Source organism: Saccoglossus kowalevskii, chromosome 14, assembly GCF_978046115.1.
Source record: "Saccoglossus kowalevskii chromosome 14, keSacKowa6.1, whole genome shotgun sequence".
NCBI classification, from domain to species: domain Eukaryota; kingdom Metazoa; phylum Hemichordata; class Enteropneusta; family Harrimaniidae; genus Saccoglossus; species Saccoglossus kowalevskii.
This window is the reverse complement of record NC_140654.1, coordinates 20154369-20174543: the sequence shown is the minus strand read 5'-3', so window position 1 is coordinate 20174543 and position 20175 is coordinate 20154369. Positions and strand designations below refer to the sequence as shown.

Sequence of the window (20175 nt, the reverse complement as noted above, 5' to 3'; positions counted from 1 at the left end):
CTGTCGCCCTCAAAAACATAATATAGTAATATAGTATCTTAGAGACAGGCAGGAAATGCATGTCGCTTCATTATATACCCATTTATTCCCATGATAAAGTTTCTTGTTTTGTGGAGGAAACAGTAGTATTTCAGACTAAATGTGCCCTTGACAATTTCCACATTAATATCCGCACTATATACTGCTTCTCTCTTGCCGTTGCAGAAGTGTACACAGTGAAAATAGCCTCATAGTCGAAGTAAGCAGTGATTCCTTGACGCAGTGATCCAAACAACTTCGTGAATCTGAATACTGCTTCTGCATTTTTTTTTCTACTGATTGAATGTTTTTTTAAAGAAAATGCGTGGATGAAAGCAATTGTTTTCTATTTTTTATTTTTTTTTTAAATTAGGATAATGTTTTAATGTTACCAACATAATAACCGCTGGACAAAATGAACTATAACACTTTGGACTTGCTTCTGCGACATGTTGTCTGTGTACTATATATTGGGTAACATGTTGGGTTTGTTTGTAGGTTTTTTCATACTATGTGGCCTATAATCGTTTAGAATGGAACTATGTAGTAACGTCGTCATTGATTTGCATTTTCGACATTATTATAATCAAATCAAATCTTGACTCAAAACTAGACAGGTGTTATATTTAAAAATTTAAATTTCATGAAATTGTTTTATTTACAAAATTACGAAAATCGCAGTGTTCACAAATTACAATGAACAGAGGCGGCGGCACGACATTTTGCATTAGGGGCGAGATCTAAAATCTAGATCCTCTGAAACGCTATTTCCTGGTGCCGCTGCCACTGATGTATCAGGCCTGCGTGTAAAAAGCAAAATGTAATCTGGTGTAACCCTACAACTTAGAACAATTTACATTTGCAGACAGGTCACATGCATATAACAGCTCAATTCTTAAAGCTCTTATTTAGGCCTTGGATTAGATGTCAATAATTTGTTAAGCCATTTGACGTGTTTGATATTATAAGGTAATTCTCCAACGAGACATGTTGTCCCTAGAGTATACTGACGAATAGTATAAATATAGCTGTTAGCGGCAATGTGCAGTTGAAAGCAGTAGAATAAGATGGAAATTTGCATCAATATGGTAATTATGGGTCAAAAAGTCAAAACACACTATCATACTATATTCATGACAAGTACAGCACATAAAACGACAGCTTAATAATAATAATAATAACTCTCTATTTAATTAAGCGCAACAATTCCAACATATGAAGATCAAAGGCGCTGATACAATAAACAATCAGTCAAATATTAAAAGCACATTTAAATAAGTGCGTTTTCAGTCTGGATTTAAAAATGTCTACTGAAGGACTAGAACGAACAGACAGAGGTAATTCATTAAAAAGTTTAGGACCTAAATTTTCAAAAGCACGGTCTTTGTATAACACCTTGGACTTTTTACTACACATCTGACGAGTTTTAATAAGAAACTTCGATTCAGATCTTAAACTACGACTCGGTACATAAAATTCGATTAATTCACATAGATAATTTGGGGCAAAACCATACAAAGATTTATACACTAGTAAAAGTAATTTGAAATTGATTCTTTGTACAACTGGTAACCAATGAAGTTTAATAAAAATGTCTGTAATGTGGTCATATTTTCGAGCACGAGTGACAAGGCGGGCTGCTGCATTTTGTACACGAATAAGAGGTTTTATCTTAGTTACAGGGAGACCAGACAATAATGAATTACAGCTGTCTAAGCGAGAAGATATGAAAGCATGTACCAACTTTTCAGTATCAGATTGGGATAATGATTTACGAATACGATTAATATTTCTTAGATGGGAATATCCAGATCTACAAATAGTAGAAATGTGTGTTTCCATAGATAGCTGCGAATCAAACAAGACACCTAAGTTTCTAGCACTTGACGAAGCACTAACCAATTCTTCACCAATTGCGATACTAGACAAAGGACACGAGTCTTGTGAGAATCTCCGAGACGACATGCACACAAATTCAGTTTTCGACACATTCAAAAGTAGGAAATTACAAGACATCCAATCGCTAACATCTTGAATACATGTCTGAAGTATCACCCGGGCGCGAATTTGATCATCTTCAGAAACCGATAAATAAATCTGTGTGTCATCGGCGTAAAAAAGATATTTTACGCCGTGACGTCGCAATAACTCGCCCAATGGACGCATGTACATTGAGAACAATAATGGCCCTAAGACGGAGCCCTGTGGAACACCGGTTACTAATATAGACGTCATATCAGAAAATACATTTCCAATTTTCACTTTTTGAATGCGGTTACTCAAATACGACTCAAACCATTTGATGATGAGACCATTTAAACCAAAATTTGATCTCAACCTATCGATGAGAATCCTGTGATTCACAATATCAAAAGCGGCTGAAAGATCCAAAAGTACGAGAGCAACTGAATTCTTAGAATTATCAATACTGCATAGTACATCGTTAGCGACCCGCAAAAGAGCCGTTTCAGTGCTATGTGCGGTCCGATACGCTGATTGAAACTCTTCATACAACGAATAATTCTCTAAATGTTGTTTCACTCTGGATGCAACGACACGTTCAAGGACTTTAGATATAAAAGACAAATTAGAAATCGGTCGATAATTTTTCAGCATGTTTGAATCCAACGATGCTTTCTTGAGCAGAGGTTTAATCAGCGCACATTTCATTTTCTCAGGAACACTTCCAGTGCGAAGTGATTCATTTATGATATCTGTTATAGGTGAAAGCAGGATAGAAAGGATCTTTTCATCTTTTAATATATTAGTGGGTAAACAGTCCAAATCGCACGAAGCCGACGACGATTTTTTTATAATTTTAATTATTTCATCCTCCGTGGCTGGTTCAAAACATTTCAATTCATCACCAGCTTACACATGAAAGCATTGTCTCCATTTTTACATTTGTTATGCGCACAAAATGAGTACGACAGCCTTACTTAATGTGTACGGTGGACACACAAAAAACAACTTATAAGCAACATACGATTCACACATGATCACAGCAATCGCCTTTTCATTGCAAATCACACAGTAACGAGTTGGACATGCTTACGTTGAATCTCGTACAATACGAACATCATGTATACTTATATACACATGGTTCATAATGAAACTATCCAATTATGATAATCCACGGGGACAATTCTGTTCATCAGCCGTGGTAACTACCTAAACATATAATTACATACACAATTATTATGAATTATTTATGCACCATGGGACTAGTCATTTGTGATATGAAATTACCTTCTTGCAACGCGTTAAACTACTACAATTGTCATTACCATAGCGATGACTTACTAATGACTATGTCGTTGAACTGCTAAATTGTTGCTGTTACATATATGAATGATTATTAAAGTTGGTTTTACATCAACAATATTGTTCGTGGTGAAACAAAATCTCAAACTGTGTTTTGTTCTTGAACAATACTGTCAGTTTCACTAGTGTAGCACTATCAAATAAAATATTGATTAAAAGGCAAAGTGCAAAGTTTTCACGACATCCATATTTTCCAGTTTACAATCAAATGTCATCAGATTTAAAGGAAAGTATATCTGGGCTTGAATGACTTATTTAAGCTTAAGACATAATCAAAATTCAAAAGACAATTTTTATAAACAGGTGATTTAAATGCTGCAACAAATACATATCATTTCGGAATTGTAACATATTTTTATCAGCATGATGTCCTTGACATTCATCGACAATGTTTTATTTTCGTTTAATACATTCCTGTAGTGAAACTCTTTCGTATTAAAGTGTATATCTAAAATCAGTAATCACTACCTTTTGTTTAAACAATGTATCTAACCAATTGTATCAGTATTTGTTTGCATAGCTGAGAAGCATCATGTAATGTTTTTGATAAATGTAATGACCATGTGTTATTTATTTTATCACTTCGAACAGACATCCACCATGTACAATTACACTACCATATATTACTCACACCCGCTCTCCCACAAAATAACAATACTTATATTTAAAGTGTGCAATATTTTAATTTATCTATTATAACAAGGGACATATTACTCAATAGCATACATATATTTACATACAGATAAAAATGTAGGAGTGCCGTCGAATGTGACTGAAATTACTTTCTCACGAACGTGTCACACCTTCTATCCACAGGTCACACAGCTTAGATCGTTTTCGGTTATCACCCGCGTGGAACGCGTAGAAATGCTCACAGCGTAGAACGCGCCGCATCAATCCCCGCTGCGACGTTTCCATGGCGGCTTTGCGGTAAACTTTTGCTTATTATAAAGAATATCCTAAACAAAACATTGAAAGCTACCCCGAAAGCAACAGCGGCCAGGGCATCAGCAGGGTAGCGAACTACAGTTTGTTATGCGCAGTATCGTTGCGCAGTAGTTTCAGTGAAGTTACCAATGTGGTATACCCATGTAATATTCACTTAGTGGGCAATATACGATGTAATATCCATTTTCATTCAATGTTATGTGATATTGGCCATCGAGTTGTTTTTTTTCATTACACTTACACATTTCAGAATTCGAAGATTAATTACAGAATGGATAAAACATTATTAATTTACAATTGCGTCAAGGAGGTAAAAGCGTGACCTTCATGGTCATTATAAGCAATATTGCCGTATCACATACACATGCACGACGTGTTAACGCGTGAATACACGAGTAACCGGGTGTCAGGGTGACACCGATAGCGAGAGAACCTGGACTGCTCAAAAAACAGATAAGACAATAGTTAGATCAATTCATGTATTAACCGCCATGTCAGTACAAAGTCGGACCAACGTATCGCTCTTGCGTCGAGTACGAGTCAACGAACTGTTTAAAAACGCCGGTCGGTGGCCTTGACTGGCACGGCCGGTGGATATGATGGTAACTATAATTTACATTGCAATTACTCGAAAAAATCGTGTTCTCCAATCGTAATTACTCATTATAGCGAACATTTCGCATACAAATGACTAAACTCACCTCGAAATCACTATCTATGATCGATTTCTCCCGCAAGCTAACACCATATAATTTTACCTGTCACGATTACTCAAATGTGGACCACGTGCACATGTGTTGAAAACATTGTCAACCCCATTAGCGTTACTTCGTGTGATTTATTGTTATCCCCCCCCCAAAACAAAAAACGTTTGTCCCTATTTTTTTTTCACTTATTTCATTTACTGAATCAAACATCTTCGTGAATATTTAATCACATGATACAATACTTACGGATGTCATTTGAAATAAATATTATTATTTCTACTTCTACTATTTATGTTAAAATGCGTTTTATTACATGCTATCATTACTTCTATCGTGTTAGCTAGCCTAAATAAGGACAATCAGACCTATAGCTACAACGCTTTCCTAATAAGTGACAAACCCAACTTTACGAGGTTCTATAAAGGCATGTCTATTACAATCGTACAGACTTACAAGATTTCTATAATTCAGCATTATATTTACCTAACCTTTTTTGATCAAAGCTTGCGTTCCTTTTGTTATTTTCTACACCGTATAGCCCAACGGCATACACATTTTACGACAATTTTAAAATCAATGTAGTGGGGATTTTGAATTCTTTGAACAGAAACTACGTTAGAGGCAAACCCGAACTTTTTTCTATGAGTTTCCGATTTTATGATGATATTAGACAAATTATAGTACAATTCTGCAACAGGCTGCACAGGTTTTCCACAATTTGCATTGACATTCCACCGTACAATACTTGTCTTTCTTGTTACATTTACGTGTGTTTACGTTTAACACTAGTAGTTTTCTAAAGCGTGCATCACGTCAGTGCAGGTATAAGAGATGATGCACGCTGCTTACTATGGTTAACGCACGATTTGATAAATTCCCATCGGGGCAATAAAAAGTCTGCCTACTCAATTCCTGGAAGTGCTAAAGAATTTATACTGCAAGATGTTATTCTTAGAGACATGTCACCAGTATTGTAAACTACATTCCAAATGTTTTGTTTAAAAACAAAAATAATGACACGAAAAAAGCAATAAATCGGCGAGATATCATAAAACACAATAAACCGATCAACTAGGTTTAAGCTATCCAATAAATTTTCACACATTCAACACATGACGAATAAAAGGGTTTTTTAGAAGAGTTGCGATCCCTGACAGAGTACCTCAAATTTAAGTGCGATATTTACGAATAATAATGTCAATATGCTACCTGTAGAAAGACTTGCCGGCTAAAGAATTGTGTTAGTCATTAAATTGTTATTAAGTATCAAAATGTATGGTCTTTTACGGTTGTAAAAGCTAGAATATGCAGGAAACAAAGAATCGATCGTTTCAACGGAATGCTCTGCTTCGCAGAAAGCCATACCCCGGACCGTCTGAGTCTGAGCCCCGAGATGTGTGTGTGTGTGGGGGGGGGGGGGGGTTAACACCTTGAACAATAGCCGTTTCTAGACCAAAGATAGATGGCGTGTGATATCAGTAATGCAAATTTAATAATTCTTAATATTTACTGAGATTTCGTTGATATTAAACTCACCTTTTACAAACACACTTCAGCAGACTATCAAACATTAACCGGAATAATAAAATGTAGATTAGCACTCTTTATTATTCATAACATTGTAAATACGCAAATTTGATAAAACGCTGGATCGGCGGTACACAATTTCCAGAGTATAAAATATACCATTATGCCCGCATTCTGCAAATATTCACAGCTATAATTATAGTAACAATGGGATTATATAACGCCATATATCATAACATCATGACAACGCAACGATTAATTTTTCTGGAGAAACCATCAAAGCATCGAGAACTAACTGCGTGAATATAATTAAGACGTTTTCGTTGACTTGGACGCTCGGGCACTAACACAAATTGAAATTCTCAAACAGGACGGGAATTTCGTCTCTATGAATTTTTCAATCACAGACGTTTGGCAGTTATATATTCTAGTTGCACCTGCTCGTATTCGCATAGAAGAAATGCCTAATTGAGTGACCTAATTAAAATTAGTGAAATCGGCGGAGCTCCTTGGATCTGCGCGTATACCGGCCGGAAACCGCTGGTTTGGGTTTGATCACCTCCCTAATGTAAACATAAATGGTGTATTACTTTTTATTTGTAGACGGTCGAAAATACACTGTTCAATCACATTTGATTTATTAAGCTGATCAATAACTCGTTTTCTTCAACCACTAACGCCGACATTATTCACACAATTATACATATGTGCATTTGATAAGTTGTATAATAGCTCGCATAGATCAGTTGTCAAATTAGAAACTCACAAAATGTTCAAAAATCACAGACTGCTCAACATATCATTTGACAGATAGTTTGTAGTATATATCAGCAAAGCACATCATTTTTGCCGTGAGGTTTGGTGTCTGTTTTGAATGATAAGCAAACAGAACAGAAAATGCTCTATCCTCCCATTGTTTTACAGGTATGTGGTGTTTGTAAAGTATACGTTAATTGTGGAAAACACTTATTGTACTTGGTCATCACCACCGTGCCTAACAGGCTAAATTATACTGTAATTGTAGTGATAATGTAACTCGTAACACCTGCGTGGCTGCTTGCAGCGTGATTTGGTTGTGAATTTACATTTATGACCCATTTAATTATTCTTGGTTATTAATACCATGGTGTGACGACACAATATAAATATTGAATTAGTAATATAATTTCACGGTAATTGAAATGTTATATAAATATGTCAACTAATTATAGGGTATTCAAACAAATTGAATGGTAAGTTGTATTAAACACGTAATTTTTTTTAAATGTCAATATTTCTTAGTAGTTGCCAACAAATGTGTGGCTTTCTTGAAAACCATGACCCGGCCACCAAGCGATACAATCTAAAGCTGGTCATGTAAAAATACTACCAACCATTACTATACAACATAAAATCATCAAATCTTCCCGTCCTCGAAACTAGGCCGTTTACTTGTGCGGGCCGAATAACCTAAATTTATCTGTACATATATATCCTATGTTCAGTAACATTTTGTTGCAGTACGTAGTACGACCTTTATGACGATTATTCAGTCTCTATTTTTCAACGATGTTAGTTTGGTGAAATGCATGATGTACACATCTCTTTACTGGCAACTCAATAATTATCTGTATTATTAATAACCATACTTAATGACTAGTCCGACAAGACATACATCTTATTAATATTTCATCATATGCAAATATTAGTTATTGTATGAAGTCACGTTACTTCCAATGTTCTGGCCATTGATAAACAACGTTCACGGTAAGTACCACACTCAGTCATGTTCCTATTGTACATTTCGGCTCTTATAATATACGAATGTATTAGTTGCTGAACTGAAAAACAACATCATATAAACATCCGCATTTGAGTTTGAAATCTTATGAAATCCTCGCAAAGTAACAGATTTAACAAACACTTTCGAACATTGATACAATTTGGTGCAGATTAATTTTGAAATTCGTTTTAAACACCATCATCAGACTCAGCTCGGCGCTACAGAGTAAAAATGTAGCACAAGAAATAAACAAATTCAGCTAAACTTAAATCCTTCAGTTTTGACATAGTTGATACTAAATTGTTGATTCATATTTTTTCCGCAAAACTGCGTTACTACGGTATGTCCATCCCTGTATCATCAACCCATATAGATTACTTGACCTAGAACGAAACGCTTACATGCACTTGACCTTTTTGTATTTGCTGGTAGGATCAAATTACCATAACATACCTAGATATCATACCGACCATGGTGTATAACGTGTACCTGCTACTAGTCATTCTCCTGTACTGGTAAGATTTATCTTTACCCCTGTTCATAATACCGCCAATAATAAATGCTAAGATCACGTTTGAATGTCTTCCTCATTTGTAAAATATGCGATATATGTTCGCTACCTTCGAACACTTTTTTCTTTGTTTACATCCGACGTTGAAACAATGTAGTGAGTGACTGAAATTAAGTTGCATCACTGCGTTACGAACTAACATTTTTTTCCGTCATAGTGAACTCACACTAAAATATGAGCAAGAAATATCAGATGCTCTATAAACAAACGTTCCAAAATCTTTCTACATTCGTTCGATTACGATCACTGTTTTTAACATTTGTAAGCTGCGAATAAAACAAAAAAACATTGATACAGTCTAGTAAATGGTAAATATGAATACTGATTGCAGAGCAAGGTGTCTATAATTGTTGTTTTTATTTATTTCTATGTGACATTTCAGTGGTTATATATTTCTTTAGCGACGCAGTTTTAACGGAAAATGCCACTACAAGAAGAGGAATAAGTGACATGTTAACAGGCTATGACAAGATCTTAAGACCAAACATGGAAGGTAAGTTTTGACCCTTGTGTATCATATATATTTTCTTTAGAATGCATCCGCGGAAAATATAATATTTTAGGCGTATAGTTAATACGAAATATTGTATGCTATATTATTAATGATTTCATCGCGAGATCTACGGGAAATAATGCTGATAATAATAGCGATGACCCCAATGTGATGTCGTAAATCAGTTTGATCACCATGCTGGTTCTAAATATAATTGTTTGGATTGACACGCGAGATGGTTTCGTTTCAGGTCGGCGGAATTAGTTCAAATGTATGCAAATATTCAATAAATACATGCACATTTCTCGAACATTTGTGGGCGAAACTGTTTACGCTGTAACATATACATCCGAAGCTGTATAATAATATTGTTCTTTCACAGTCGACTGCCCGGTATTCATAATTCATTAGCTATAATTATCGCATGTTGCCTAGGTCATATGAAATCAACACAGTAATGAAACTACCAGCAAATATCTTTCTCGTCAGTTTAGGCCACTAGATTAAATTATTTGTTCATACACATGATACACCAACTTATTTTCTTTGAAATGGAAGGTGAGACTAGGTGTTGTTCGTGCATTGACGACAATTGCATTCCAGGTACGCGTATAACTTGTAAAGCTACTTCAACTGTGGACAAATGTTGAATGTTGCTGATTCAAGGTCGATTTACTTAGAAAATTAATTGAACTCAAAATAGCTCCGAGCAAAATGCAAATTTATGTAAGAATATTCCCGAGCTGACAGTCAGTGCAGAGCCTCCTTTTCTAGAGCTGACTGGAACAAATTGAAAACCCATTGTTTAACTCTAAAACAACATTAATTGCTTTATAAAAAAAACTAACTAAAAAAATAAATAAAAAAAACATGAATGCTCGTACGTGTATGCATTGTTAATGATATCGTAGTATAAAGGTTTCTGCTGACCTATTTCAAAGTGTCGATTTCCCAAAATTGCTGGCTGTAAATATTTGCTGTGTTACGTTGCTTTACCACTGTAAACAGCGGACAACTTGCGTTATAGCTAGCACTATTTTAATGTAAACAATTATTTCCCAATAATAAAAAAGAATTATTGTGGATCGCGCTGCAATAAAAATGCGTGCTTCGCCGACAAAACAGAACTATGCGTCCATCATGATGCAAAATCGGGAACAGAAGTCAAAATACGTGTCAGTTAAATTTGCGTATTTGCGTAGAGTTCACGAGCCGAAAATATTTGCTATGTCACGTAAAACGTAAAACATCGAAAGACTTTTATTACAACATCTTACTGTGATTTGAATAAAATCAATTATTTCCAAATAAAAACGAACTTTAGTGGATCGCACTGAAATAAAAACTCATACTTTGACGACAAAACGGAACTATGCGTCCCTGCTAAATCTTAGTTAGAAGTTCAATTACCTGTCAATGACTTTCTCCAAGTAACGCAATAATGACCACATTTGTCGATGTGCAGGTGCGTTATACACACACACACATATGAAAGAACAGACAACTAGAATTGCAGACAACTAGAAACTTTATGCAAGATAAATTTGTTTATGTGTTCAAAATGAATATTATAGTTGAATGCTGTTTTCTTACTATAAAAGGGTAAACCCGTTGACAACGCGTCAAGTAAGTTCAGTAAATCAAAAACAAAATTGCGCCCGTAAATAAATTCTCATCGGGGCAGTAAAAAGTCTCCCTGGTAGTGCTAAAGAATTGATACTGCAGGATGTTATTCTTGGAGACATGGAATCACTAGCATTGTAAACTACATTCAAAGTATATGCTTGAAAACAAAAATAATGGCACGAAAATTTGAATGGCAATGAATCGGCGAGAGGCTATCTTTATTTTGAACGGAAAAAGTGAATGCCTAAATATCTTACGTATACTGTATATAATATAATAATACAAGCACAATAAACAGATCCAGCAACTACAACTAGGTTTGAGCTATTCAATAAATGAAAAAAAACATCGATCTTTCTGAAAAACACATGACGAATAGAAGGGGCCAACCGGTCAAGGTTGTTAGAAGTGTTCTAAGTTGCGATCCCTGACAGAGTACCTCAAATTTAAGTGTGATATTCACGAATAATAATGTCAATACTCAACTATAGAAAGATCTGACGTCTAAAGAATTGTGTTGAGCTTCTAAATTTATATAAAGTATAAAAATGTCTTTTTCGGTTGTAAAAACTGGAATATGCAGGGAATAATGAATCGTTTGTTTCAACGGAATGCTCTGCTATCAGGAGACTATGCTTTGCGGAAAGCCATACCCCGGGCTGTCCGAGCAATGGTGGTAATTCATACCTTAGACATTAGCCGTTTTCAGACCGGAGATAGAGGGACTGTGAAATCAGTAATGCTTCACTGATAGCAAGTTCAATAATTCTCAATATTTACCGAGATTTCGTTCATATTAAACTCACTTTTCACATACACACTTCAACAGACTATCAAGAATTAACCGGAATAATAAAATTAATTAGATTAACAGTCTTTAATATTCATAAACATTCATAACATCGTAACTACGCAACTTTGATAAAACGCTGAATCGACGGTACGCAGTTTGCAAAGAAATTACCATTGCGTCCGCATTCTGCAAATATTCACATATATAATTATAGTAACAATGGGATTATATAACGCCGTAAATTGTAACATCGTGACTATGCAAATTTGAAATTTTGATAAAACGCTGGATCAGCGGTAAACAGTACGCAGTATAACATATACCATTATGCCCGCAACTTACAAATATTCTCAGGTACAATTATAGTAATAATTGGATTATATAACGCCGTAATTCATAACATCATATCTACGCAACGATTCATTTTTTTCAAACACAGTTTGGCAGTTACATTTTTTTAGTTGAACCTGCTCGTATTCGGACAGAAGAAAATAAGTTTCCGGATGACCTAATTGAAAGCTAATTAGTGCAATCGGCGGAGCTCCACGGGACCAAAACGTTAAAAACAGATTTCGCGAACTTCTTTGTGTGGTGCGGTCAACCCTGGGGGCAGCCACGTTTGTTATTATTATTAGAGGACGCTTACTCGCGTAATCTTTCCATATTTGGAATGCGCGTTTCCTAATATGGTAGGATGGAAATACCCAGTGTAATACCGCGAACTGACGACACGCTTACAGTGACAGATGTATATTAATAGAATATACACGATGCTGTGGTTACTTTTCACCAATATTCAATATTAAGTCACGAGATATGTACAGTTTTACAATCAGGATCAATGAATATCAAATACCCACGAACACATCTAAATTTTTACAGTAATTTAAAATCTAAATATAACAAAATAAATGTAGGTTAAGTACTAGAATCTCTGGGAATTAGACATGCACATAATTAGTGAAATCACATGACCAGATAATACTAGTCATAATTAAATAACGTTGATGCTTGACCAGCTAACAAGTAAATATTTTCATTCGTATCATCATAATAAGCTAGCAGTAAATGCGTATATATTACACACTAGCACATTTGAATTCCTAAAATTCTATGTTTACTAAAAAATGTATACTAGAAAACAGATATTATGGCTTAGGATTATTATTTTAAAAATAATAAATATAGCTGCAAGCAGGAATGAATGACAGATTGTTAAACCACGTCGATATGAACATGTTGACATTTAATATGGATGTTTTGATGTTTGTTTTTCCCAGCTACTTCTTTCATTCAGTATAGACCAAAACGTGGTTACAATTACCAGGCACAACTGGGTTGCTAAGCAACAATTGGTTGTCTAGCAACAGATAAAGCAATGTAACGCCTTCTAACTATACCATTACACTGTCAAATGCATGCTCCACAAAATATATTTGGTTGATTATTTAATTTCGTTTTAGCCATAACGCTCAATGACGAATGCAACTTTTTGTTAAACAACTGTTATACCTAACCCAAATGGTTTAAGCCATGTGCACAATATCACACGTGCATCTGGGAATTTGGTATGTGCATAAAAGTTTATTTTCCGTTCACTACGAAATCTTGCATGGAGCGTGAAATAGGAGGGCTAACGTATGTTGCAAAAGCAAGTGATTTGATTTTGAACCTGAATTTACATGCTGACATCGTTTGTAACATATAGCAAACATGTTCCATAGATTTGTTTGCTCGAAGTTGAATTTGAATTGGAATTCTCTGCTGACATAATCGACAGACTGGAAAATATGAGAACATTTACTGGTGTATATTCTGAGCATTAATTCTGTATTCTGTCGATTCCGTATCATTCCCTATTTACGTTCTCTAATCATTATGATGTACCACCACCTTCTATGCTGTTGGAGATGTGGCTTTAATTAAAGATTGAGCATTTCAATCACGTACCATTAGTACAAATATTTTCAAACAAATGGGTACTCTATGTTCTATTAACACTACGACAAAAACATTCCGTTTTCGACATTAGGAAATTCTTTTGTTTTGTGGGGGAAAAACTGATAAAAACTGATCTTGACAAGATAATTCAGAAATCTATATTAAGGATAACGAAATGTATTTTCTATGCACCCATGAATAATTTTAATAATTACCGATCACACACGAATATTACAGAAAATTATTTTTATGAATTATGACAGAAGAAGCTGAATTACAAACTATGTAGTGTGTTCAACAACTCATGTATGAACAATAACTACAATAAATATGATTTTACTTACTTTGTTTTCATAAAAACAAATGAATTTCACAATGTCTAAAACATATTGTTTTATTACTGTTCGGTTCAGATGTATACGCGTTATGTTTTCTCTTTACTACAGGACCACCAGTGATTGTAACGACAAGCATCCATATTAATAACTTCTATTCATCCACAGATAAAGGAATGGTGAGTATCAGTATAATATAAATATAAATATCATTGTTTTAGAATATACAGTATGCGTTTGTTGAAGCCGAAATGTACAAGCATGAATATTCAAACGTCAATAAGTAAAATTCCAACGACGGTACTACTTTGTCTTTTTCCTAGGATTATACAACTACAATATTTCTGCGCACACGTTGGAACGATCCTAGATTACAATATAATGGTGCTCCAAACCACACAATAACATTACATTCGGATGGAGTAAAAGAAGTCTGGGTACCACCGCTCTTTTTCCCAGATGAGAAGTCTGGACACTTCCATAAACTGACTACGGAGAATATTCTGCTAAGGATTTACCCTGATGGAACTGTTCTGCATAGCGCAAGGTAGGATTCCGGTAACTTAGTATATATGCAATGTGTGTATAATTCCCCATTTCCTGTTATCTTACATCCAACACTCATACTGTACTGCGATTCGTCAAATCTATATCACGCGTCGTTGTATATATCTCTTTAGTAGGAGCACGCTGTGCACTGCGAGATCTCGCGTTATAATTGAAAACATACAGATCATTTCCCAATTCATATATTTAATATCAATTAATGTCAAAATCAATTATAAAAAAAACAATATTATTATTTACAATTTTATTTGAAATGGGATGGAAAGGATAAAATTAAAAAGCAACACCCTTATTTCAGATATTGAAAAGGGTGGGTTAAATATGATTGAAATGGACTCTTTTCTAAAGCACAGCAGATTATGTGGGTTAGATGGTTTGTTTCTGGAAGTCAAGCCGGATGGAAGGATATATTAAAGTGTTGTTTTTTTTAAAAAAGTTGTGTTTTGGGGCTACTACGACGAAATCGAATTGAAAATAAAATTCCACCCATTTACTATGATATTATGCGGGGATGGTCATCTTTAAATCATACAACATCTGAAATTGATAGAAATATAAAATATATTTTTAAAAATTGTCTATCGTACAATATATCTGAAAAGTTCGTAGGCAAGAAAAAAACTACTAAGAATTATATATTTAATTAATTTCTATGGAAACTTTCATGACTGTCAATATTGAAAGGTAAAAGTGATCTATTTCATCTTTCTAATATCTGCAATAACTGATGATAGGAGAACATTCATGCTAATACCAATGAGTGGTCTGTTTTTCAAAATAAAGTCAAATGGAAATCTAAGTATGTTAAAATTACACTGACTAGCAACAAGGTGTATAAACATTGAATAACCAAACATAGCAAAATATCTCCGACAATTGTATAGGATTAAACAAAGTGGTTATAATGTGATTTTCAAATTACCTTTCAAGACAACAACTTCCACAGATCTTAGATTCCAATACAAAATTATTTATAGAGTCCTAACAACTAATGTAAAACTGTATAACTGGAAAATAATCAAAAGATTTATCTAACAAAATACGCATATTAAAGTTGGGTCAGGGAAAATAGAAATATTGAATTAGAAAACAAAGAACTCATATATTAACAGAAATGGGAACCACAAGATAATTGGATAAATATTGGACAAATATAATTAAATGATATACCAGATCGAATTTGTATTTATTCATCTTTTATTCTTTTCTATCTTTTCTTTTATATTTCTCTCTATTCACTACTATGTAATGCAATCTTCTGTGTGTTGTGTGTTTATATAATTAAAACGAAATTAAATCAAATTAAAAAAAATATGTTAAAATAAATGTGTTTATTTTGGCAGATTTACGATAAAATTGGGATGCATGATGAAATTAGAACGCTATCCAATGGATGAACAGACATGCAATATGGAAATAGAAAGCTGTGAGTATTACACTCCGACAGTTATACTTATTTGTTGATTATATGTTCGTAGACGGCATATGGCAATATTAAGTAAATCATATTCAATATATATGGTGGATATTGTAGAACGAAGGGGTAAGATCACCTAATTATCAATTCATTCATATTATGCATATTTTCCAAGTTACTTATACAACTGATGACTTGATTCTGCAATGGGCACCAGAGGACGATGATCTTGAAGCTTTGGGAGTGCAGGAGGGAATATCATTACCACAATTTACATTTAAAGATATGGAGCCAGACAGATCCCGAACAACAAGACACTATGCAACCGGTAATTCGATCATTAGAATATTAGATTGAAATTTACGTTGCGTCATTTCCATATGTTATATTATCGTTATGTGAGTGTTACAGTATTGACCAGTACTATAATATGAATTTATAATTTGACATATACATACTTATCTACAGTGTGTTGGAAATAAAAAAAGAACATGTGCTTTATTGTTTTACCGCAGGTAATTTCTCGTACCTTATAGCCAAACTCAGATTACGAAGACAGCAAGAGATTTTTATCATGTCCGCTTATGTTCCAAGCACATTGATTGTCATAGTATCGTGGTTTTCATTTTGGATCAACCCGAACTGTGAACCGGCCCGTGTGTCACTCGTGATGATGGCACTGTTGACATTGTGTACACAGATGAATGGAATTCAGGCTAAGGCACCAAACATAGCGCATATGAAGGTAAACTGAACAGTAGAGCAATATATAAATGAATTATCTTCTGTGTTCTCTTGTAATCATACGTTTTTTTGCGCGTGTGTGTGTGTGTGTGTGTTTTATTTTATCTGTAGATGTCTGGCAATTCAAGTCACTACAACATCGCTGACTTCTAAAACATCTAGATTTACCATATTATGGTCACTACTGTGCTTTTTGTTTTCTACTTATCAAAATCTAAATTTTTATTTCAGGCTTCGGATGTGTGGATGTCATCATGTCTCGTCTTCGTATTCGCAGCCCTAGTAGAATACGCCGCTGTTAACTTTATTAGTTTGAAGATTAAAATGCAAAATCAAAATGAACAATCACTAGAAATGGTATGTTTAACTGGAGACAGTTTTGTAAATCATCATCACCTACTAGGTTATTGAAATATCTGTTGATGTTTCGAACAGCATGATTCGTTTTTTAAATATTATTTTTTTAATAATATTACATGAATGTGAAATGTGCATAACCCCTACTTGTTCACCAACACATACACTTAGTGTGAAAAATATCTCTTGTCTTAATAATTTGGTTCTCCCTTCATACGCAATAGTATATTTCAGTATGTTAAAAAACTGTTTGGATCATTACATAATCTCAACAACTAAAATTATCAGTCAATTATTCGTTCGGTTACACAAACTGAAGGTTTAATTCTTCGTGTGAAATTTTGCGTGCAATATACTGCTCATTTGTTAGTATTTTTCTATAATTTTATTGATATATTTTTGAAACAAATGAGCATACTTCTTCTGTGACGACAGATTTCGATCAAAATTATAGAAAAAATAAGGTAAACGTATTGTGAGTTTTCTATGTTTTGAGTGACAAACGCTTATTTATTTGATTTTCTGTAGGTAAACCGAGCAGTAAGCAAAAACCCTAGCACCGAATCGGATTTTGAAACCTCTGTGAGCAAATCCAATCAGTATGATGTTATATGTCACGTAAGACCACAACGTATTGATTATTACAGTCGAATTGTATTTCCTATCACATTTATGGTGTTTAATGTGTTTTATTGGTTGATCTATCTGTGTTAGATGCAATTATATCAACCACGTGATGTCTTAACACCAATCACAAACACCCTCTGTACGTAATGTATGTTGATATTGTAGTAAACAATGTAACTCGATGGCACTAGTACTCATGAATTCAGAAAAAAACTAAATTGTATAAATCACCGTCGGTTAAAGCGGAAGGGCCGTCACCTGCGCACGCGCGGGAATTGAGTCTCAAGCGACGATAACAACTCACGCTAAAAACGCAAAGGTTCATGGGTAGACGCTTGCTTGTCAACAATGACTCGCTATGGCCATCTGACGCATGCGCAGGTGACGACTCTACCGCTTTAATTTCAACGTGTTTAATATATCTTGAAATGTTCCTACTACTTTAGAGCCAACTTGGACTGTCTCCAGTATAACGTCATTGCGAGTGCACGCTAAAAGAATTCAATGATTAATTATGATAAGGTTTTATTGTTCTTCGCATTCTCCTGTATTAAGCAACTCATAGTTCTTTTGGGATGAAAAATGGATTCACATAATGTAAATGTACACGAATGATGTAAATGTAAATAGCGCCGCAAAAAATATCTTGTTCAGTATGCCTAGAATGTAAAATCCATGTCTCAGTAGGTTATCACATCAAGGTATCAAAGTAAGATATCATATCAAGGTATCAAAATAGGGTATCATATCAATGTATTAGTGTAGGGTATCATATCAAGGTATCAGACTAGGGTATGATATCAAGGTATTAGAGTAGGATATTATATCAAGGTATAAAATTAGGCTATCATATCAAGGTATCAAAGTAGGTACCGTATCAAGGTATCGCAGTTGGATACCATATCATATCAAGGGTATCATATCAAAGTATCAGATGAGGTTATCACATCAAGGTATCAGGGTAGGTATTCTAATCAAGTATCACAGTAGGCAATCACATCAAGGTATCAGAGTAGAGTATCAAATCAAGGTCAGAGTAGGGTATTAAATCAAGGTCAGAGTAGGGTATCATATCAAGGTATCAAAATAGGGCATCACATCAAAGTATCAGAGTAAGATATAATTGTAAGGTGTCAGAGTAGCCTATGATATCAAAGTATTATAGTAGGATATCATATCAAGGTATCAAAGTAGGGCATCATATCAAGGTATCAAAGTGGTTTATCGAATCAAGATCTCAAATTGGGGTATCATAACAAGGTATTAGAGTAGTGTATCATATCAAGGTATCAGAGTAGTGTATCATATCAAGGTATCGGAGAATGGTATTATTATCATGGTTCCAAAGTATAGTATCATATCATATCAAGATCAGAGTATGGTATCAAATCAAGGTCAGAGTAAGGTATCGTATCAAGGTATCAAATCAGGTTATCATATCGAGTTATCAGAACAGGTTATAACATCATGTTATCAGAGTAGGTTAGCACATCAGAGTATCAGAGTATATTATTATATCAAGGTATCAATGTAGGATATCATATCAAAGTATCAAAGTTGGGTATTAAATCAAGGTCAAAGTAGGAACCACATCAAGTTATCAGTGTAGGGAATCATATTAACTTATTAGAGTAGGCTACCAGTGTTGGCATTGGCGTAAGGTTTTTAACCAAGTTATACGAGTGGAATACCTAAAATGGTATGGTGCCTCATGAGATATCGCAGCAAGTATGGTGCCTCATGAGATATCGCAGCAAGTATGGTTTAGTATAGCAGAGTATTGCAGTAGATCATATTAGTAGAGCACTATGACGTCAGAATAGAATATCAAAGTTGGGATACTCAACAGTTATGAGCCATTAATAACCATATTTAATTGCCCGGATAATTAGGCCAGACTTTTTTTATTCCTTGTTTCTCGAGTTTTTATAAGGCATTTTTTTTGAGGAGGGCAAAAAAAAAATTAATTCTTTGTTTCCATTAGATTTGTGTGATTCTCAAAGAATTGTAAGTGAGACCATTGATCGGAGAGAAGAAATGAAATAATCTGCGCGAGACTTCGGTACTTTAATCATGATACTCCTACGAAAATGCAACTTGGGTTTGTTATGCGGCGGGCGGAAAAAAATGAAGATAACATTTTTTTTTAGCATTTTTTTGCACTTACAAGTCGGCTGGCGCGAGAAATTACGCTGAAATAAAATTTTATTTTTATTTCATTTTTGGCTCCTGTTCATTCAGCGGGTTCGCGAAACAAGGGATATAAAAAGTCTGGCCTTAAAATGTTTGAAGCAAATTCTTTAACTTACAATTCGTGATTTTCAATAACAAACATTTTATTTACAGTACGAATTTCAATGAAGTGCCACTCATTTTTTCAAGTATTTTATGTAATGCAAAATGACTGTCATTTCGAAT

The 20175-nt window shown here is 34.4% G+C and overlaps 1 protein-coding gene across 1 annotated transcript; it reads left to right on the top strand.

Moving 5' to 3' along the window:
* The first annotated feature begins 8734 nt into the window (after window positions 1-8734).
* LOC100374426 (glycine receptor subunit alpha-2) lies at window positions 8735-17947 on the top strand. The gene is made up of 9 exons (XM_078010689.2): window positions 8735-8801; window positions 9259-9350; window positions 14157-14224; window positions 14369-14592; window positions 15956-16038; window positions 16205-16357; window positions 16545-16774; window positions 17005-17130; window positions 17659-17947. Exons 1-9 carry the CDS (start codon window positions 8758-8760, stop codon window positions 17842-17844), a joined length of 1206 nt encoding a protein of 401 aa, XP_077866815.2. The 5' UTR covers window positions 8735-8757; the 3' UTR covers window positions 17845-17947.
* Window positions 17948-20175: the final 2228 nt, after the last annotated feature.